The sequence below is a fragment of the Siphateles boraxobius genome, unplaced genomic scaffold (assembly GCF_051911475.1).
Source record: "Siphateles boraxobius isolate OS27281-9 unplaced genomic scaffold, OSU_SipBor_1 104, whole genome shotgun sequence".
NCBI lineage: Eukaryota > Metazoa > Chordata > Actinopteri > Cypriniformes > Leuciscidae > Siphateles > Siphateles boraxobius.
The window spans coordinates 122,797-146,534 of NW_027508705.1; the positions used below are offsets into that span (position 1 = coordinate 122,797).

The 23,738-nt window shown below is 35.8% G+C and overlaps 1 protein-coding gene across 1 annotated transcript in view; it reads left to right on the forward strand.

The window, feature by feature from the left end:
- The first annotated feature begins 1,039 nt into the window (after positions 1-1,039).
- The window catches only part of rps6ka2 (ribosomal protein S6 kinase, polypeptide 2), a 62,860-nt gene continuing 40,161 nt past the window's right edge, over positions 1,040-23,738 (forward strand). Inside the window, exons 1-5 of the mRNA XM_077246400.1 lie at positions 1,040-1,390; positions 15,072-15,188; positions 17,301-17,382; positions 21,733-21,813; positions 22,271-22,350. Of these exons, the coding sequence (XP_077102515.1) occupies positions 1,292-1,390; positions 15,072-15,188; positions 17,301-17,382; positions 21,733-21,813; positions 22,271-22,350 (459 nt within the window). The 5' untranslated portion in view covers positions 1,040-1,291. The remainder of the gene's footprint in view (positions 1,391-15,071; positions 15,189-17,300; positions 17,383-21,732; positions 21,814-22,270; positions 22,351-23,738) is intronic.

The following is a 23,738-nucleotide window of genomic DNA, read 5'->3' on the forward strand; positions in this document are numbered from 1 at the left end:
ACTCGCGTTAAAAAAGCACGGGTTGCGGGTTGCGTTTTTTTGGGCTTATTAAAAAAATATGGTTGTTTGTTAGGAAAATCTGACAAGAAAATTTGTTTTCTTTACATCTATGGTCACGGTTGCCGTTTTCTCAATCTCCAATACATTGATTGACACTGCCTGCTCACAGCCATAGCCAATCAGTGCAATTGTATAAGTGCTGTGGCGTAATTCGTCAAAACAATGCGCCGAATCCGCACCCTTATTGGAGAAAAATCCCGTTCAACGTGCAGGCAGCCACGCGCGCGACGCTGTAATCCAATAATAGACGTTGGGGAGATGATGGACAGTGCAGGGGAGAAGAGGGATGACCTTCTTTTTTAAGGTAAATTTGTAATTTTTACAATGTTTTTGTAATATATTAATTATCACAGGCTTTAATAAAAAAAAAATAGTCTATACTAACATAAAATACATATGGGTCAAATTTATTATATTAAGATATATAATGTGTGTGTGTGTGTGTTACATACCCCCGTCTTTTCTTGATTGTCTTTTTGTCCTTTTCCATCTCTCCAAACCTTTTTTAAATTCTGTTTTTCCTAATCCGTTTATCCTTTTCTAATAAAGGAGTGGTTTCAGTTTAATGTTGCAGGCTCATTAATTGGTAATAAAAAATAAATGATAATGTTGAAACTAAATAATCTAATAATATTGGGCTTGTTTTGGGCTTGTTTTTGAAGCTACAGTTGCTTATTTGTCTCGCAAGAGTTGGCAACTGTGGCCCCAAACCCATTAATTGTTTTTTGTGACAATATTAAGGCATCAGAGCAAAGTTTTTATAGCACCAAAGAGCCACCATAGTAGCCAATTAACATTTTTTTTTCAAGGGAATTACCATTGTTTATAGTTCCCTCAGCATATTTAGATACATTTAGAAAATATATATTGTATATTTAAAAATATATATATATATTTAAAAATGTATTTTTGAACATAAAAAAACGACGCTTCAGCTTTAAGGATCTCAGTGATTGGGGAGGGTTCTTCCACAGCTCGAGTGTGAAGGTGGTTCTGAGGAGGACAGCTCCCGTCATCTCTCCCGTGCTCAACCGAACTAACGGCTCAGCGTCAGCATCCGTGCCCGAACCTGCATGCTTGGCTTGGCTATGGCCTCGCCCCCTCATAAGTGAGCATTATGGATTAGGCTAGTGGAGGGGAGGCGACTGTAAATCCGCGCTGTTGTGCTGATCTGGATTTAAACGCTGGACAGATAAATTGTCTTTTAGGCTATAGCAGCTGAACCGGGACAATGGATACGAACATGCGCAAATTTACTGTTAGAAGATGGTTTTCCGTCTACCTGCGCAGAAAGTCGCGATCTAAAAGCTCGAGTTTATGCAAACTAGAGGTGGGTATCGCTTTATTTGTTTTGTATACTACCAACATGTGTGTTAAATCATTGAATTAAAGGTGTGGAGACAGACAGTGCATGTAAACAATGTCGAAATCTGACCGTTGCGGTGTAAAGTTGTGCTGAAGTGCGAAATGTGAAAACGCAATTTCAGTGTTCAGGATTTATTAACAAAGCTTTTTTTCAAACATGCTTTGTATTTTCCATCAGACTTCTCATTGGGTTGGTTGGAAATAGCCTGAACTACTCAATACGCATAGAATGTGTGGATTCCTGTTGGAATTTCTATCATAATCTGGAACCCATTCTATCCTAAAGGATCCTGAAATCAAATAATTCGCTAAGAATAATACAATTAAAAATCCACTGCAGTTTTTACAGTTTGATATTGTTGTTTTGTTTTATTGCACACTGCATACGTTATATTGATAATTGTTGCAGGGCACCTTTACAAAGCTGTAGAAGTTGTCAAATCGTAGAGGAGTTTCTTTACATTTTCTTTACATTTGTCCAGGATCATTTTATTGCTTTTTATATAGGCCTCGCGGTTATTAACCCGATAGTGTGATTGGTACTTACACTAGAAAAAGGAAAGAAGAATGCAAACAATAATAATTGTAACAGCATGTTTATTGTACATTTTTAACATAAAAGATTGGTAGGCTAAACAAGTTGTTTTTATAGGTAAAATATGATTTGTGTCCTTATTTTGAGAAAGGGCTATTTCCCTGCACAAAAAAAAAAACATCACATTTGTTTATGTTGGATATTTAAAAAAACTTTTTTTTATTGTTATCATGTAAATTTAGAGTGTTTATGTATGTACTCTGGTGTGGACATTGCTTTTGCACTCACTATAATCTTATTATTATTGCCCACAATTTCTGGGGAGTCATTGTGCAGCCTTTATATCACCTTAACAGCACAATTTACTGTAACAAGGAGGATTTTAATAGCTGAAATAAGTTGTTCTTACTTACATTGTACAATTTTATAATTCATAATTAGGATATTTATAATATGATCCTCAAAAGTATTTTCCATAATGTCTAACAAGTTCAGTGGGTTTTTTCTCCTACCACACACAATTTCCTTTGGCTAAAACTTATGATAGATATTTTTGGACTATAATTCGGCTCAAGTCTAAACTGCTTTTTTATTATACAATTTTATAAGCACTGCAATATGGATCTCATCAGAGATATTAGACACTAACATCAGCAGTAGCAGTAAACATAAGCATATCTTGGTTGGTTTTCAAACAGCTGTGGACCTGTGTTGTTTTTGCTGAACCCTCAAATGTCTGCTGGCAACAATGATCAAATCTGACATACCTGTCTCTCAGTATTAATAGTCAAGGCCTCAAAAGAGTTCCATTCTATGAAGCATCTGTGCCTCCAATGGATGATAAAATGGACCTAACTTTTATTTCTGATGTCTCTAATACATGTACGCTAAATTGATGAATGTGTAATGTAATGTAATCTCAACATCAGAGCACGTTTATCCTAACAGGTTGTTACAAATTGTGTACACTTTAGCATCTCATAGAAAGGTTTTTCATGCAGTCACTAGCTTGAGGCTATAAGGACTTTTTAGTTTTTGTTTCTTTATTGCAGAGGTGTAAAGAGTACCTGAAAACCATACTTGAATAAAAGTACAGCTACCTTACAGCGAAAATGACTCCATTACAAATTACACGTCACCAATTCTAGTACGACTTGAGTAAAAGTCGTAGAGTATCTGATTTTACAGTACTTAAGTATGTTACTTGTACTAAATGTAGACTCAAAGATGCACTAGTCCTCTACAACTATAGAGACATGCCAGTTAAAAACAAGAAACAGTTAATTTGCGAGGAGAGAAATTAGGGCTGGGCGATAATTAGATCTCGATACGGGATCGCGATAAAATTTTGAACGATTTCGATAATATGCTTGGGACATATTATTCGATATCACATGAAAAAGTAAGTGCAACAACAACAGTATCAGAGTCTGCCGTATGCCGGTAGGACACGCCCACTTCTCAGCGAGCAGCGTGGCTACAGTAAACAGAAGGAGACTGAGAGAGAGGGAGAAAAAGTTGAGGACAGCGAAAATAATGCCGAACATGAAGGCGACATCACTACATCACTCGAGACCGAAGACATTGTTGAAAAAAAGGTAACACGACGTAAATTGTGTGGGCGTGGTTTGGATATGGCAAAAACGACCAGGAACAGGCGAAGCCGGTCTATATGCCAGCGGTTGGTACCAGCCAGGACGGGGAATACAACCAATCTTTTCCATCACCACCCCAGTAATTACTCTGAGAGTGTGACTCTGCGGGCTCAAGCTGGCACCTCCAATAATAACCAACTGCAGAACCGCAGAACCATTACGTCATAACTGTCATCCTCAGACTATTATGACGTAATGGTTCTGCAGCCAGACCTATCTCGGCACGACACCTCACACACAGCAAAGCAAGACCACTACGTCGCCTGTTAGCATCGCTAGCGGGAGCGGCTCTGTTAAACAACAATACATCCAGTCATGCTTTGCAGCCAAAAAAATCAAAGAGGAGCAAAAATATATAACGAGCGCTATTACTTATTGCCTCGCTGAATGTTTCAGTAAGTAAAAGTTTGTATTATTGTATAAAGGGAGATGACTCATGTTAGCAATTACAAATGAATACAACCTTTTATTTTTGCATTTTTCAATACCTCCAAAAAATCTCTGGGAGGTAAACCAGTATAATAGTATTATAGTGGTTTAGTTTTTGCATTTATTTTGTCTTTGTTTAGCACTTAAATGTGTCAGAGGGTGTGACCCACATGTTTACTTACTTGGGTTTTGTGCTGCCTCTACAAATATTTGAGATTATTATTATTTAATAATTGTGTTTTAAGTTGTTTAAATACGTTTTTGTTGTTTACAAAATCAAAAAATGTAAAATATATTGAAAAGTGACCACTGACCAGTCACTTACTAGTTTGCACTTGTTTGAAAGCATATAAAACTGTATGAGTGAAAGAGCGCTGCTCTGAATTTTATTTTGCCAGTTGTGGGCCCTGCTGCTCTCTTGACCAATGGAAAGATTCATACAATGTGGGAGTGTAATGTGAATCCTTTGTCTGCCTGAAGACCTTAACAAAAATATTTTGTGCTCATTATTGGAAGGTATATTGTTTAATTTTTTTATGTTATTAAACTTTATTGTTAAGTTTCAGTGAATCTCTTATTTCTTCAAGCTTCAGGATATCCCTTACACTGGCAGCATCTGCAAAAACTACATATCGTGATAAGAATCGAGATCGATCAATATGGAAAAAAATTCCATATCGGCCAGCCCAAAGAGACATCATATTTATTTTCAAAGCCCTTGCACTGTACGTGCTGGTTTCATCCTCTCATGAATTAAAAACCTGCGATTCAGCAGCTACCTGCTAATGCACTAGCATTCGCGTTAAAGTAGTCTTGTTGACAGGTTTGGTTGAGGAAGGGCAAAAACGCCCAAAATATAGTACCTTAAATGCCCTGTAGATGGCGATATCACTTTGTTTGTAGCAGAATAAATAATGCTATCTCACAACCAATTTGTACGAATTCGTACAAGTGAGTAGGAGGTGGCTTATTTGTAGGATTTGTCTAAACCCCAGTGATGGGTAGGTTTAGAGGCGGGGTCAGGGGTAGGCCATACGTACGAAGTTGCCACCTCGTAAAATTTGTACGAATTGCATTGAGATCTGGTTTGAATAAAAGGCTGCAGAAAAGTTTAGGTGCCATGCAAAATGTAACGAGTAATTGCAATACTGATCATAAATGTGTTGGAGTAAAGAGTAGGTATATACTAGGTATATACTAGGTAGGTATATAGTATATACTTATTAAAAAATGTAAAAGTTGCTAATATCTTTGATACTTAGTAAAACTACAAAGTAGCCAAAAAGATAATTAAGTACAGTAACTAACTTCATTTACTCAAATACTTTAGACCCACTGCTTTATTGCGTAACATTAGTCTTTGTCTTTTCTAAAGTATTTTTTAAAGAGACAAGCTCTCTAAATCGAGTCAGGATGTTTAAAGCAGTGTCAAGCTGGCTCTGTTGTCAGAAATGAATTTTTGATGGACGGATAGCCTTCTTTTGATTTGATGGGGAAGGTTAAAGCTCTGTGCACCACTGAACCCAACAAAACAAAGCCTTTTGAAATTACATGGTCATGGAATATACAATTGCCAGAACAGGATTGAAATATTGGAAATCTATATGCTGCTTATTTTTAGATTGGCAAAGTACTGCATATACTGTGCGCTACAAACTCAGTGATCACATTTACAAGATCCATATTCTGAATGTTCTTTATTCTGAAAAGACATGTGCCTGACAGCTTTCCGAATATTCCAAAGATCGGAGATCTGGATATTCCAAATAAAATATTTCACACACATTCTTTCCCCACTAAATGTCTTCCTATAATTTTTAGTGATTCTGCACAGTAATTAAACCAGCTCCTTAATTCCAACCCGATCTCACGGCAATTCGTACGTATTTTACGAGTTGGCTATTTAGAATTAGTACCTTCAATGCCCTGTATGTATCTGTTCTTTTGTAGCAGAATAAAAAACGCTATCTCACAACCAATTCGGTGGCTAATTCGTAGGATTTGTCTAAACCCCAGTGATGGGTAGGTTTAGGGGCGGGGTCAGGGGTAGGTAATTTGTACGAATTCATACGAATTGGGCAACTCGTAAAATACGTACGATTAAGCAAAAATCTTACGAATTCGTACGAGTGAGGTCAAACAAATTTGTACGTATTAGCAACCTCGTAAAAATACGTATGAATTGCCCTTGAGATAGCGTTGTTGATTCTCATTCAACATGATACAGAAATCAGATTAATATAAGCATATATCTTATTCAGATTTCTAGAAACTGGAAAATTAATCAGGTTATGTATTTACAAGACACACTATACATAATATGAAGATGACCAAATTGTTAAATGCATGCATCCTCATACATCCAACAACCAATAAACAACTCGCCGGGCAACGTCCACCTTGACGGCATCCAGATTGAGCAAGTTCAGAATTTCAAATACCTGGGGTCACTGATTTAAGAGAAGAAAGTTGCGTCTACAGCGGAGATCCACAATCGAATTGGCCAAGCAACCGCAGCATTCGCCTCGCTAAAGTGGTGTCTGTGGTACCGAACCAATATTTCCATCCCTACCAAAATTCACCTATTGCAGACGCTACTCCTGCCGATTCTACTCTACGGATCCGAAAAGTGGATGGTGCTGAAGGCGGACCTCAACAAACTCGAAGCTTTCCAAATGCGATGCCTGCGCCAGATCTTGCGAGTATCACTTCGAGATTGCCTTCGAAATGAGGAAAACCGGCGCAGATGCCAACAACCATTGATCGAGGAACAAATCCAAAGACGACGACTGCGATGGTTTGGCCATGTTTGCAGAATGACTGGGAGCCGACTACCACACCAACTCCTCTGGTGTAACCCACCCTCCCAGTGGACAATCCAGCGAACGGCACCAAAGAAAACGTGGCTCAAACAGGTTGAGGAGGACATCAGAAATCGCAGATTAAATATCGACAACGCTAGAACGACCGCCTTGGATCGTCCCACGTGGAAACGCCTCGTGAATGAGATTTGACAACCATTGGCACCCACAGCAGCGTACGGGCTTAGGAGCCAATCCAGACCAAGCGCCAGCTAGGGATCAAAGAGAATAAACAACTATCTATACATTTCTGACACCATTAGGAAAAAAATTAAATAGAATAATCTGACTGTTCTAGATTATTATCTTCAGGCTATAATAAATTCCCACTGTGTACAAAAGATATTTTTCACCATCTTAATAAATGTTTGTAGATTTGAAGTGTCAGTGATTCTGAGCATTATGAGTTTAGATGCTCATTCTCAGTCTTTTAAGAAGGTTCTGGTAACCTTTACTGCAGATAAATACAGTCTGTACTAAGAGGCCTGGAGAGCTGATTTTATTTCACCACAGTGATAAATGTAGTCAGCATATCAAAGCCCGGGAAATTAAATGGCTGGAGTAATTTAGTTAGTGCTAGCACAGGCCCAGCGTCACTAAGCTTAGCTCTGAAGTCATCAGGTTTGGCACAAGCAGTCATGTGGAGGTAAACTGATAAGAAGACAGGTTTAATTAAATGTGAGATCAGTAATCAGAATTGCACATTGCAAGAGGAAAGATCAATGATGTCAGTCTGTGATGTCATTGCAAATAAAACGGCACAATGTGATGCTTAATACATGCACTATATCAAAGTTTTTAGTGTAGTGGTTATTGATTAATTAGTAAATAAAGGTCCGTAGTCATGAGGAAAAAATAAAAATATGTATCTTTTATCGTCTTTTTTTTTTACATCGAAATTTCAGGCTGATCAGTAATAATGTTTAATGAACCACGACTCACAACAAGCCAATATTTCCACTATCCTCACTCTCACATTTCAGCCAGTGATCCTGTGAGGAACATTTTTAATCGACTATAGTTTTCACGATAATTAGTTTTTTATTTTGTGCAAAGAGACTCCTGAGAGGATCCTAAGCAATCGGGAAGAGGTTCAATCTCTGATGTGCCACATGTGGTTTCCATCAGACCTGCAAAAGCATCCAAAATATCAACCCATCAATTTCAGTAAATGTGTATACAGAGATAGAGTAGGCCGACTAAGTGTTTGAGGCAAGAATATAGTCAAATATTTATCTCTGAAGATTGAATGGTTGAAAATAATGGCAGCAACAGGTTTAGAACAACACGAGAACTAGCCCTGTATCAACTCATAATATTATAACAAAACAGAATGTTATAACCGCACATAATGTAACAAGTATTACATTATCAATGTAATAAAAGGTTAATATGTAATAATTTTCTTAAAACGTAATAAAAATCTTTAGCTCATAATGCAATAAAAAATGCTCACATAATGTAATTGTTTATTGTATGAAAAATGTATTACATTATTAACACAATGTAGCAACTTATAATGTAATCACAGTTCATAAGGCAATACCAGCACTTATAATAATGTATATACATTATACATAAAGTCAAACAATGTTTACAATATATTAATTATCAGTTACACTTTATTTTAACGTAATGTTTAAACATTGTACTTAATCAAATACGTACTGAGAAATATTAATTAACTACATGTACTGGACTTTACAGAGTTACAGAGAATTACAGAGTTACAGTTAGGGTTTGGTTTAGGTTTAGGTTCAGTTGTAATTATGCATAACTTACTGTTATTTAGCGTAAGTACATGGAGTAACGTGTAACTACGTCACCTTAAAATAAAGTGCTACCTAATTATCTTTCAACATACTAAATTTGAGCACATTGTAAAATCAACATTTTCATAAAACTAGTTCTAATTTTTTGAATTATGAAATGCTCCATCATTTTCAGTTGCTTGGACCCAGAAACACATTTTTAGTTGTATGCACTAAATAAAAAAAATAAAGTTTCTAAAAAGTTCTACTTTTTGAAGCATAAGTTTTTAATAATGTTTGAGATGTAGTCATTTAAATGGTCGTCATAAAAACTTGCTTATAGTTTACAAAAATGTATAATGTATTTATAATTAAAGCGATATGTGTCACAATATTATTTTCTATAGATACGTTTTTGATTTTTCTATAACTAACTAAACATATGTCCGAGTCTTCATGAGGTAAACGTAATGTTACGTAACAAGTTCTTCACAATTCACAGTTTTTTACTTTTGCTATATTGATACTGTGATTTTTTTTACAATAGGTACACAGTGTTGTACACTGTCATTTACTTTAATATACATTTTTGTTGTCAAATTGAAAAACATTAAACATTCTCTTTTAACTAAAGCCTACAAGTGTATTTGGCTTATGTATATTTAAGAAGTACAATAGTAGTAGAACTATCAACATCAATAATAATACTAGTAGTAGTAATAATAATGTCACGGCAGATAAGGGAATAGGATGAGGAAGCAGGATCTAAATGCAGCAGTATTTATTGATAAAACAAAACAAAGAAGATAATCCAAAACAGGAAAAATAGCAGGAGCAAACATATGGCAGTGCAAAGCACAAGACAAAGAATTGAACAAACTGACGGCCATATATACACACACTGTAAAAAGTGATCAGTTGACTTTACTTTAAAATGTAGTAAACCCGTTGCCTTAAAATTATTAAGACAGCATTAAGAAAACATTTCAATTAAGTTTATTTACTTAATCATTTTAAGGCAACGAGTTTTCTAAAAAAAAGTTAGTGAACTGAACACTTTTTACATTGCTCTAAACAAGGAACAGCCTTAACCTTACACAAACTTGTTTTCTAATTTGTGATCATGATAACTTTTGACATAGGCTATCATATGACTCCATATAGAAGCAAGATTGCATTACTCCTTTTTTTAAAGTACAGCTATGCATTTCTGCTCTCCTCTCGCCATTCTATATTCAGGGTTACGTACTCTACAGATTCATCAATAATTTGATAATTTGATGTTGAGTTTATTAACTATTCATCATATGGCTATTTATGCAAGTGCTGAAGTCAAATCTAAGATAAAGTCCCGGCATTGAGGTCTATGCAGGGATCTAACAGATCTATATCCATATCAGGTTATGTAATGCTGTCCAGGTTGTTAAGTGTCAGATTTTCATCTATGGATTATTTTATGACACATGCGCTTGCCTAGAGTTACTTCAGTGCACCAAAATCTATCTTCTTAAATCTGTACATGCCAAGAACTACTGGGAATTTTGTAGATATAATGTGAAATAATAGTTCTTAGGAGTGTATTTAATAATAAAAACTCTAATTTGTCTGAAAGAGAGGATGAGCACAATGATTTTGCAGTAATACATGTGTTGACTGAAACTGTTTCACTAAAATATGAGTGTTTGGATGGCTGTGCTAATTGATTTGAGAGCACTGTGTAAAAATAGAAATGTGTAAAATATATCCAGGACTACATGAAAATATATCTTATAAAACAGATTCTTCCGACAAATCTTCCTGCAAATTCTGATTGGATAAAGCAGTTGATAAATGCAGGTACATACCACATTTAGATCACCACACATTAATGCTCAGCAGCTGTTAACAACCTACAGTTAGACTAATGAACTATATTTTTTGTCTGAAACAATGTTTATTTCAATTATTAATGGCGTTTGCTAAGGTGTTTGACCTCAACATTTAATATTTAACCCCAAATATTACAATTTATTGTATAACTTGTCCCACAACATGTGGTACAGAGTACAGACATGAATTATACCTCAAATCATGCATCTTGATGAGGTGTGCTATTACTTTTCTACGCCATTGATACACTATATTGAATTGAAACTATATATTTTATCTTTATTGCAAATTATGCATATTAAATTCACAAATATATAAGTTTTTTAGGAGGGAGACTGACTCTTACATCATTCGTGGTGCATAGGAGCGAGTGGCCATTAAAGTGTTCTTTTGGCATGAATTTCTAATTGCAATTCTCTGATTGGTAGAGATTTATCTGCAGAATCATGGGTAATATGCAAACGCATATAATATCAATTAACAACCTCATAGCTCACTGCAGGTCTTAAAGACCTAAAGGTTTATGTATATAGCTAAAATGATGCCACAAAGATTTGCATGGGCAGGTTTAAAATTTAAAAGGGTATAAAAAAAAAGATCTGCAGCTTTTCTTTTGTAAGTTCTGCATGTGTTGTGGAACTGCAGCTTCATGTTAATCCAAAATAAATATGATCTTTAAACAATTTGTTCATCACAAATCATATTTATTTTTAGTTTACAATTACAATCTTATGTACACTTTCTTAAATTTGACCCTGTGCATACATATCTTTTTGGCATCATGTCCATATTTATAAGTTATTGTTTAAAATCAATCCCCTCATGGAGGGACCCAATGACATGCATTACAGAGATTTTACCACAGAGAAGGGAGTTTTACCTTTACTTTGCGCTATGCCAAAAGACCACCTTTGATCTGTGGAAAAATCATTGCGGCTGACACCGCTCTCTGTTTTTATAGATTACATAAACAGAGAATATTTATTTTAGTTTTGAATTAGATATTTTAAAAGTACAAACTTAAATGATTATAAAGATATATTGCTCATGCTTGTGTGAATAGTATTCGCTGAGCTTTGTTTAAGTTTAAAGACGTGCTCCAGAAAAAAAGTTAACAGAGACAGAGAGGCAGAAAGCACACCCTGTTTATTTTCTTTATTTTACAAAAGCACACGGTTTTGATGCTAATGTGAGTGTACACACAAAAAAGAAGACCCTCTATAGTTTATAATCATGTATTGATTTTATTTATATGACCAAAAATGACGGAGTAGTTTAAGTCTATGTTGCTGCTTTGTGGAAAAAAAAACGCAAAACGCGCCGGCGTGTTTCTGGACCCCAGAGGGTTAAAGTCACAAAACAAAACAAAAAAAGGAACCAGTGACATGAGTTAGCCTAAGTTTTACCAAAATGAATATTTCCCCTCACTTGATCAAGAAACGCAGCAGATTTGAAATGCAGGTCACACCAGCTCACTAACATCATGGTGTTAATTTCCAGTAGTGTCTTGACAGGGTTCTGATTTACAATGTTTACCATTTCTTCTCAGATATTTTATCTGGCCCCACTGAGTATGATTTATTCATAGCATATTTCACCAAAATGAACCTTATTTACATATGAAGGAAGTGTATTTATGCAGAAGATAACACCAGAAGTTTTCTTGGCTTTTAAAGGGATAGTTCACCCAAAAATGAAAATTCTGTCAGTATTTACTCACCCTCATGTTGTTCCAACCCCGTAAGACCGTCGTTCATCTTCGGAACACAAATTAAGATATTTTTGATGAAATCTGGGAGCTGGATCACTCCTCCATAGGCTTCTAAGGTATTGAAACTTGCCAGCCCCGAAAAGTTATTAAAGACATCGTTAAAATAGTCCAAGTGACTACATTGGCTCAATCTTAAGTTTATCATGCGACGAGAATACTTTTTGTGCGCAAAAAAAACAAAAATAATGACTTTATTTCAACTATTCATTTCCTTCTCTGCGGACCTCTAGTCAGTTAATGTAGTGTGATTGCGTAGAGCTCACTATTGGCCGACGCTGGTCATGTGTGTGATGCGTGTGACGTACAACAACAGAAGCTTATGCTGTTAAACTAGTGAACTGACTCGAGGCCCACAGAGAAGGAAATGAATAGTTGAAAAAAAGTCATTATTTTGGGGGGGGTTTGCGCACAAAAGGTATTCTCGTCGCTTGATAAACTTAAGATTGAACCACTGTAGTCACTTGGACTATTTTAACGATGTCTTTAATAACTTTTCGGGGAATATGTTTCAATCCCTTAAGAAGCCTATGGAGGAGAGATCCAGCTCTCATATTTCATCAAAAATATCTTAATTTGTGTTCCGAAGATAAACGAAGGTCTGACGGGTTTGGAACAACATGAGGGTGAGTAAATACTGACAGAATTTTCATTTTTGGGTGAACTATCCCTTTAAGGCAGATTCTCGAAAATGAAATGGAACCTAATAAGTGACTAATTGTGAAAGATATAGGTAGCAGTTCTGTATTTCATACACACAAAGCACATGTTTATGTTGCTAAAGTATAGTACATAGCATTTAAATTTTTTTGTGACTTAAAACTGACTTAAACGTGACTTATTTAATATAAAACATTGGACATTAACTGGATTTACATAATTTCATGTTCATGCAACTTTTTCTTTTGAATATTGCAATTTTTTATTGAAAAAAGCAAATGAAACACTCTTTTTTTTGTCTTGGATGCAATAAAGCCAAAAGCATTTATCTTAGAAAGCTGCATTATGCCTTCACATGAGGAGTGTGCTTGTTCAATTCACCCTAAGAGTTTGAATTAAACCTCAGTTAGATGAATGAATTTAGTAATTATTTGCATATGATTGCTGTAGCACAGCTTTCACGCAATCAAAAAACAATTCTTTTGTGAGTCTGAAAATGGAACCACTGAGGCCGAATCCTAAATTGAAAGCTAAATCGAAAAGCCGGTTTGGTCTGTTGAAGGTTTTTTCTCCCTCTCTTAGAAGTGACAAATTCTTTGTAGATAATTTCCTTGCATTTAAATTGAATTCATAATATAAGAGTCATTTTATATAAAGTGGAGACCAGGCCAAGTTGTCACACTTTTCTACTCCAGTGAATATTTCTCAAGGTGGGGTTATTCATATTGGAACACAATTCAAACTTTCAGTTAAAGTGTACCTTAATTATTCTATGTATCATTAATGCTGAGACTTTTCTGAATGTTTGTCAGTTTGGTTTTATTTTTGTTAGCAAGAGCTATTAACAAAATAAGAGGATATTGGAGTTTTGATTTGAAGAATAGAATTCACAACTCTCATATATTATATAATGTCCCATGTGACAACTAGCCGCAGCCTCTCCTCTATCAGAGACTGACACACCATCCCCATGATCTGAAGGTAAATTCACCAAAGAAGAGTTTATAATTCTTCATCATATCCTGATGACGATCATGTTGAGGTACCATGCAGCTCTTTTGCTTGGCTCAGCTTTTATGCGCATATAGCTCAGCAGGAGCTGTCAGAATTGGTAACCAGGACCCTGTGCTGAGGTTGAACATTGTATATCCTCAGTGTACTCATCATCATGTCACAGGAGTGGCCCGGGCTGGACTAGATGGGTTATGTAATGCGGCTGCACATTTATTTATTGGTATGCATGGCATGCGTGACATAAGCTGGTTTAACGGCTCTGAGCTGTGTCAGTCTCAGTGCGGGGTACATTATTCAGCTGTGATCAGCATTTGAGTTTACTGGCACGTGTCTGCAGTGTGGTAGTCCTGACTGGCAGAGAGAGAGAGAGAGAGAGAGAGCGAGAGAGAGAGAGAGCTAGAGAGAGAGAGCGAGAGAGCTAGAGAGAGAGAGCTAGAGAGAGAGAGAGCGAGAGAGAGAGCTAGAGAGAGAGAGAGCGCGAGAGAGAGAGAGAGGCTATACTTCAAGATGACCGCATTTGGGACACCCTTCACAACTTTACTGTAAAGAAAATAGTAGCAACATTTTGTTTTACCTAAATTTACTGTAAAAAAAAGACACAATTAATTAAATGAAATAATGTTCATTTAAAAGTTCATCACAGGTAGCTTTTCATAAAGTTCATCACAGGTAGCTTTTCCACAAGCTGAGGTAAATACTAATATATGTCAAACTTCAGATTGCTCCATGTAAACTATCACTAACAGTATTGTAAATCACTCACAACCTGCTATTTACTTTCATACTATAAATACATTTGAATATTTTTATTGACATTTAACACTGCTGTACACTGTAAAAAATGGGTACCTGCATCTGTTATTTTAAAGTTAGGAAAGGCAATTTGTTTTATAAGCACTTTTTGTTATACATGTTGAAACTCTCTTCACATCCTGATAGCAATCAATAATAGAAGAAGTGGTCTAAATATTCAAACCTTTTTTCTTGACCTGTTTACTACTGTTATTCATAATCCCTGCTGGCATCATATTGCCAAATATGCTTAAATATGGCAAAAGCATTTGTTTATTTCTCTCTGAGCTGTGCCATCTGTTGCCTTTGCAGGACGACAGCATCTTAAAGGAATTTGATATCAGCGATCATGTGAAAGAGGGCTTTGAGAAAGCAGACCCGTCGCAGTTCGAGTTGCTCAAGGTGTTGGGTCAAGGCTCCTATGGAAAGGTGAGCTTTAAAAATGCTGCATCTGATTTATCCTCTGTGTGTTACTGTTATGCAGACTTCTACCAATAATTGAGATTATATGTGCCATTTGTTTGGATGTAATTTTGTTAATGCAAACTGTGGTATTTAGGTTTGGGGTAATGGATGTAAAACCCTTTTCTGTGTCCTTATAAACCCTTCAGTTGACCTGAGTGTACTTTGGGATGGGGAAAGGTGTAGAAAGATACGATCAGTTGTTGCAGGATTTACATGACATAGTTTTAAATTATTATCGCGTGTCCCAAAACTGAAATTTCCTGCCTGTTCTAAACCTAAGCTTCATGTAGGCAGCATTAAAAAGACATCATAATGACAATCTCGACACAAAGACCTTCCAATAAGATAGGCCGCATAATCCGATATACCTTTGGAGAAAATTTAAGTCAGCATTTTAAGCAGAAAATGGAAAGGTGGTGGAACACATGAGAAATGTTGATTATGAATATACTTATAATTCATACAATACTGAAAAGTATCAACAGAAACCCAATATTTATGCATCTTGAAATCAATTGTGTGTTGTGTCTTCTACTATTTGCTTCCTATCTAGAATGTTTCAAATTGATCACTCATGTTCCATTTTAATAAAGATGTTGCCTTAGCTCACTAGTTTTTGGATGAGAAAATTCTTCATTCAGTCAGTAGGCTATTTATACTCCCATTTAATCCCAAAGCTGTTTTTTTCTGCTATGAACACAAAATATGTCAGACATGTTCAAAATTGGAAAAATGACAAAACAAAGTATCATACGACACATTTTCTAACACCATGTCCTAACCAGACAAGACTTAAGAAGGAATCTTTTCTGATTTTGTTAATCATAGTTTTTGTCCTAACCGCAGCCTTGGTGGCGATATGCAACAAATCTGTTTTAGAAACGGTTTCTATTTCTGTGACGTTGCAGCTGGACATGATAATCTCAGGTACTGATTATGTGCTTTATTTAATGTTTAATGTGAGTTTGAATGTCATTTTGTGTGATCTTTATAGCCATTACTAAAAGTGATAATTGATTATTTACCCCAGTTAGTAGTTAGGAGTAAGGAAATGGGGCAGTGGAGGGATCCTGGAAAACTGTTGTGGGACAGAGATATGTCTTCTATATATAGGCTACCGTATACCTCATGTTGTGCTAATCGAGTTGATTAACTCAACGTGCTCTTCCTGTGCTAATTTGATTGATTATCTGAATGTCCTCCCTAACTTTGTTGATTAAACAGAATTTGTCGTGTCTCATAGTTGTGTCGCACCTGGTGTGGACAGACAAATTCTTATCGCTGGAATATTATCACATCACATCAGGTTAGGACATGGTGTAAGTCTTCAGAACCAATATGATAAAATAAAGTGCCAGTACTCCCTCTCCACTCCCCTCACAAATCTTTGCTTCACAAAGATAACAAAATCTTATGTTATGTTCATATAACAGAGTTTCTGTTGAATAAACACTTTGTATCAACTAAAAGTTTTTTGTTTAAATGAACTCAAAATTTTAAGCAACCAGGTAAGGCTACTTTAATTTAAACCAACAAATAATTTTTACAGTGTGATTGTGTCTTTTATCATTTCTGTGCATGATGTTAATCTAATGCCACATAAACATTAAAACGTTTTAATTAAAAAAATACATATTCAAATGAAAATAACAATTTCTAAAGAGTCTCTACATTCTGTTTCCGATTGAGGAAAACAGTAGTGTGATTAGGGGTGAACGCAGTGAGAAGTGCCGGTATCGTACACAAGAAGAGTGAGGGTGTGCTACAGCTTAAAATACAGAAGTGCCTGTACTGCGTACCAGTGCATACCAGCCCACTTTGAGCTCTGCCTTTGTGTGAAGAAGACTGTTCAAATTTAAATGCTGGCTACATACTGTAAGCAGCTTAGCAGGAATATTCCCCCCAAAAGAATTGTCTGTCAGTCTTCACACTAAGCTGTCACATGGCTGAAGACAACTTCAGATGTACTGTCATGTTAAATATTTTTAAATGTCCCTCTTTTTGGATCTTCACAGCCCCTGGACACAGACTTAGATGTGAATATTGTGGGGTGTTGACCTTACTTTTCATTTACAGGTGTTCTTGGTGAGAAAAATCAAAGGTTCAGATACAGGACAACTCTACGCCATGAAGGTCTTAAAAAAGGCAACACTAAAAGGTAAAAGATACTTCAGCCCTTATATTATGTGATCTGAATAATGATTTCTGCCCCATAATTTGTGTGCCTTACATTTGTGGATCTCTCCCTGGTATGTGCTGATGCAAAACCTGCAGTTATTATTTCAGCTCAGCATGACATCTAACCTGTGAGTCATAGCTAAGCTGCTAGGAGGCCTGAAGTGCTCTCTGGTTGATTTTTAAAGGGTGTCTGAATCATCAAAATTCTTTAACATGGGAAAAAGGTCCCACTCAGACAGCCAGGTGATTTTTCGGAATGACAGTTTTATTGTTTTATATGGTTTTATAGTTTTATATGGACTTAAGATCCATGGCAGCTTCCCTGGAAGAAAGAAAATGAATTCATCTCAGAAATGAACTAAGCAGATAAACCTGAGGTTTTAAGCCGCTAACTGACTGTCGTCATCATTTATTCATTTTTGTGATTCATCCCTTTGTTTTTTACACAACAAACACAAATTTAAGTAGTTATCGTAGTTATTATATATTAGTTATCGTTATTCACAATGCTCAGTTTGGAGTGTTAATCTATTTCACAACCTGTTTACAACCCACATAACTTATTCACTCAACGTAACCATGGTTACTTACTAAAGTCTTTGCTCTCAGCGGATGATGTTGTGCAAGTTCTTCATGTACTTGTGAATGAAAATAACAGTATTAGTGACTGTGGCACCTCACTGTCAGACCACAGCAATGCTGCAGCTGTTACATAAGACAAACCATTCAGAGTAAAACATCCATGTGTGAATACAACATCCATCATGCTGCTTTTGTTTTGAGACTTGTCAACGATTTGTAGTTAAGTCCTGCAGGCTTAAAGGTGAAGTATGTATTTTTAGATGTTAAAATGTGCTGAGACAACTACTATATGAGTATTTCATTCATGTAAACATTGACTTTATAAAGCTAACAAAGCTGTTTGTTTGAGTGTCCAGCCTGACAAAGTGGCAATGGCTCAACAAATGGCTGTCTGGAGTCGGACTACATGTTTGGCACAACATTTGGCACTTTAAGCAACGGCCTCTGGTGGAACGGCAACGGCGTTCTGGCGATCTATTGTGCATGCGCGACTTAACTGCTACTTCACGACGTTCTACTGTAACCGTCTACTACGGGAGAACAGCTGATTTGCCGTAGTCGCTACTACATGAAAGATTAAGAAAGTTAATGTTATGTTTTATGGTATGTGGCATTGTAATTGTTTATGTATATCATTAAATGGCCAAAGCAACCCTCTCCTGCTATTTTTTTAAAATCACTTTCTTTATTTGTATTTTGTCAAATGATTAAATTATCCCCTACGCCGTACTCTTCACTGTTGCTTAGTGATTGTTGCGTTCTTTAACTACTGCAGTTAACCGTTTACTTCCGGCTGCCGTTGCCGTTCCATCAGCAGCTGTTGTTTAAAGTCCCTAATAACAGATGTGTTTGAAACCTGTCATTCATTTTGTAATTATTTTGCTCTGGTGATGCTAGTGCAGGGGTCTCCAACCTTTTTTCATTTGAGAGCTACTTTTTAAAAAATATAGTGGCCGAGAGCTACTCATGTAGGCTAATACAATACTTAAATCTCTTAAATAATGTCTCATAACTCTCATATTAACAACTATCTAAACTGTTTTAGACAAGAGTTTTTGTAGGCCTATATATGTCACCCTTAAATGTCAGAGAAAAGAACAGAATCAGAGATTAATTTTTTTAAAGAAAATTGTACTTTGCATATTATACTATAAAAACACATAATTATAGTTGATTTTATAGTGCATCTTAACTAGAGATGAAATGGCCTGAAAATTTCATTTCATGATTATAGTGACCAAAACGATCAGTTATCACAGAATCCTGTTCAAAAAGTACTAATACTACTCAATAAAATCCATTCACCAAGGTTTATGTCGAAAACCAGCAAATAACAAATATAATTAAAATTCATTTGCACTTTTTGTTTACATAAACAAAATAACAACATTAAAAATAATGGTCAGATTTTAAAGGAGTGTCTTGCGACATGTTATCTACTAACATGTAGCCTACAAGTTCAAATAAACTTTTGACAAAAAAAGATTTATAAAAAGCTCGCATATTTCAGCCTTAAAATCATTTTTATAAAAAGAATGAGTCAAAAAAGATAAATTACTGACGTTCACAATGCACATTAGCTTATCTTTCATTATTAATAGTAAAATTCGGTCCGATTTTCCCGTGGCGTCTGTCTTTGCTATGCAACCATGCACTGCGCTCTACACAATGACCAAGAAGTTTTAGTAGCTAATGGATTTTTCATCTCGCTGCGCATGGAAAAAATGAGTGCGTCGCTTCAATTATGAGCTTCATACATTTGAAATAACGAACTTGAGCGCTAAAGATGCGATATGTGAACGCCCCCTTGGTGAGCTACCTCCAATCAGGCCACGAGCTACTGGTAGCTCGCGAGCGACGTGTTGGAGACCCCTGTGCTAGTGGAACAAAAACTACACATTTCACTGTTCAGATTACTGTATAACAATTTTCCCTTTTTAAGTCCCTTTTGAATTGTATCTGGCACAGAGCATTTACATTACATTTTCATTTAATCATTTAGCGGACACTTTTATTCGAAGGGACTTACAAATGAGGAGAACAATAGAAGCAATCAAATCAACAAAAGGGCAACAATATGTAAGTGCTGTGACTAGTCCCAGTTAGTCTACCACAGTACACGTAGCATTTAAAAAAAGAAAAAAAAAGAATTATAAATATAATAGAATAGCTTGGAACAGACCTGGTAAAGGCCCTTGAAATTGATTTTGTGCCTCTTTGGGATGGCATCACAAGGCTCCGTTCAATCGCAGAATGCAAGCTTCTGGAGGGCACATTGAATTAGTGAGTTTAGGTATAGGGCTGCAGAGCCAGTGGTTGTTCTGTAGGCGAACATCAGTGCTTTGAATTTGATGCAAGCGGCGATTGGGAACCAGTGTAAATTGATGAAGAGTTGTGACATGCGTTCTCTTCGGCTTGTTAAAGACCACTCTTGCTGCTGCATTCTTGATCAGTTGCAGATGTTTGACAGTGGATGCTGGAAGACCAGCCAGGAAAGCATTACAATAGTCCAGTCTGGATAGAACAAGAGTTTGGACAAGGATTTGTGTAGCATGCACCAATAGAAAGGGTCTGATCTTCTTATTAGGCGAATCTGCAAGACTGGGCAGTTCTAGAAATGTTTTCTGGTAGCTTCATGGAATTGCTTTCCATGGCCTAGCAGCTGCATGCAACCCTCACATCACCAAGTACAATGCCAAGTGTCGGATGGAGAGGTGTAAAACACAGCGCCACTGAACTCTAGAGCAGTGGAAATGTGTTATGTAGAGTAACGAATCACACTCGTCTGTTTGGTATTCTGATGGGCGAGTCTGGTTATGTCCATTGCAAGAAAACTGTTACCTTTCTGACTGTATTGTGCCAAATGTGATGTTTGGTGAAGATAATGGTAATGGGGCTGTTTTTCAGGGGTTGGTCTAGGCCCCTTACTTCCAGTGAAGGAAAATCTTAATTCTTCAATATACCAAGACATTTTGCACAATGCTATGCTTCCAACAGTTTGGGGAAGTAACGTTTCTATTCCAGCATTACTGTGCCACAGTACATAAAGTAAGGTCCATGAAGACATGGTTGTATGAGTTTAGTGTGGAAGAACTTGACTGGCCCGCACAGTCCTGAAATCATCCCCATCGAACACCGTTGAGATGAACTGATTGCGAGCCTGGCCTTCTCGTCCAACATAACACTAATCCCATATCCAATTTCTTCTTAATTTAGAATTTTTCATGTTTAATAACCACTATAATAAAACATTTATATAAACATCTGCATATCTAAACTAAGTAATTGGGAGATACAAGATTGCAGCTGTGAAAGGTCAAGCCTACAAGTTGCAACAAGCAGACCAATTATTATTAGTTTTTCCACTTTGAATTGCACATTAACATTTAATATCAAATATAAAAGTTAATATAAAAATGTGATCATATTCCAGTTATTTATGGTCAAATAAACCTGTTAACCCAATTGCCAATACTTGGTTAAGCCAGATCTGGTTATGTCCTAAGTAAGTTATATTCACAAGAGTCACGGCACAAAAACACTTTTATTGAAAAAACAATTCTTCCGATTCTTTTCATCTACTTTGAAAAAGAAATATCAATAGGATTATAAATCAATATTTATTTGTAATGCATTTTGTGATTCGTTGTGCACTTTTATCCTTTTGCCAAGGGAATGAATGAGAATTAATGAGTTGAAACATTCACATGTCTTTTTGTCTCTATGTTTTATCTCTACGTATTTTAAGTGCGGGACAGAGTGAGATCGAAAATGGAACGAGACATTCTCGCAGAAGTGAATCATCCCTTCATTGTCAAACTCCACTATGGTGAGTTGTTCTCTCAGAAGATTGTAAACAACACAAACATTTACACAATAACATCAATTTCTGAACCCCAATGCTCTATTTCAATGACAAACAGGGAATTTTGAATGAGTGACTTACTACATGCAATGCCTTTATCTTAACTACATTCTTCAGTTGTATGACAGTAGATCAGCTGTTTTCATAACGCTGTAGCCTTTACAGCAATGATCCATCATATAATCTTTAGTCTTCAAGTTTGATGCTGTCTGATTATAAAAAATAATGTATTTAATTATTTACTTTAAAACAGATTGCCAGTAGCTTGACTGTAGCATTTAAATTTTGAGTGGCATGCAACTTGGTAAACTACAGTTTCAAAATATCTTTTCCAACAGCATTTTTATTTATTTATTTATTTTTTACTTTTGATAGTTGAAAAATACTGCTTAAATGTAACCTTTGCTGCTTTCCCTCACAGCATTTCAGACAGAAGGAAAGTTGTATCTGATATTGGACTTTCTCAGAGGGGGAGATCTTTTCACACGGCTCTCCAAAGAGGTCAGTTTTTATGAAACTAAATAACAGGTAACAGGCATAAATGGTGTGCTTGTTTAGTTTTAAATGTGTTTCAAATAGGAATAATTACCAAAAAAAAAGGATGTTGTTCCAAACCCAAAATACTTTCTTTTCTCTGTGGAACACACAAGGAGATGTTTTTGAGAATGTTCATGCTGCTCTTTTCCGTGCAAAAAAAAAAAAAGTGAAGGGGGGAAAACGCTGTCATTCTCCTCTAAACCAAATGCAACATGCTAAGTTTGAATATGCGAAGATGCAAAGGAGATTTCAGAGCTTACAAGTTGAATGGACTTCTTTTATGATCATTTTATTGTGCTTTTTTGAGGATTGACAGCATTCTCATTCACATTCTATGCAAAAGAACACCTAAAAGAGATTCTTCTAAATTTCTCCTTCTATGTTCTAGGGGAGTCATATGGGTTTTGGGGCGACATGAAAGTGAGTAAATGAGAAAAACAGATATAATACTGATCATTCAGTAATTGCCAAGACATCGACCTGCAATAACAGAGGTACATCCAGACTGAATTGTAATGGAGACTTTACAATTCATTTCTCCTTAATGGAGTGTTTGGTTTTCTTGATCACATCACTTTCTAATCTCACAGACTCAATAAAGGCTTCCCTCAAGGATCTGTTCCCTTCCCTAAAAACAGAGGATAATACACTACTGTCTATGTGTTGGTAAGGATTAAGGGGAAATAATGTGTTTTATATTGATTAGCGGCACAGTTTGTGTCTGGCGGTTGTGTTGAGTTTGTAAAAAATCCTCTGTGTGCTAGGGATATTCTCAGCCACTGAAACCAAGGTCATTCTTCATTGTAGCTACAGTATCTTAAGGTGTCATTGTTACAGTGTAATTAAATATTTAAGTACAGTGTAATATTAATTAACTACATGTACTTACTATAGGGTTAGGGTAGGATTAGGATTTGGTTGAGGGTTAATTGCATTTAATTAGGCATAATTTACTGTTATTACTATGGTAATTACATGTAACATATGTAACAAGGACACTGTAAAATAAAGTGTTACCTTTTCCTGTTATCCAGTACCTTTCTCTCTGGTGTGCTTGTTGTATTTGGAGTATTTATATTAAACAAATAATTTTAGATAAATTTACCCCATGTCAATTTATGTTGACATTATTTTTATATTGTGATAAAAGACACTTTATAATTACTTCACACTATTAATCATTAGTTAAGCATTAGTAAACAGTTAATTCATCCTTTATAAAGCATTAATAGACTTCAATAAGCTGTTTATAAATACAGCTATAAATGCTTTATTCTTGATTTATAAGCAAATCTATTATGTGTTTATTAATGATCAATTTATAATTTTCAAATGAAGTATTGCATTATTTA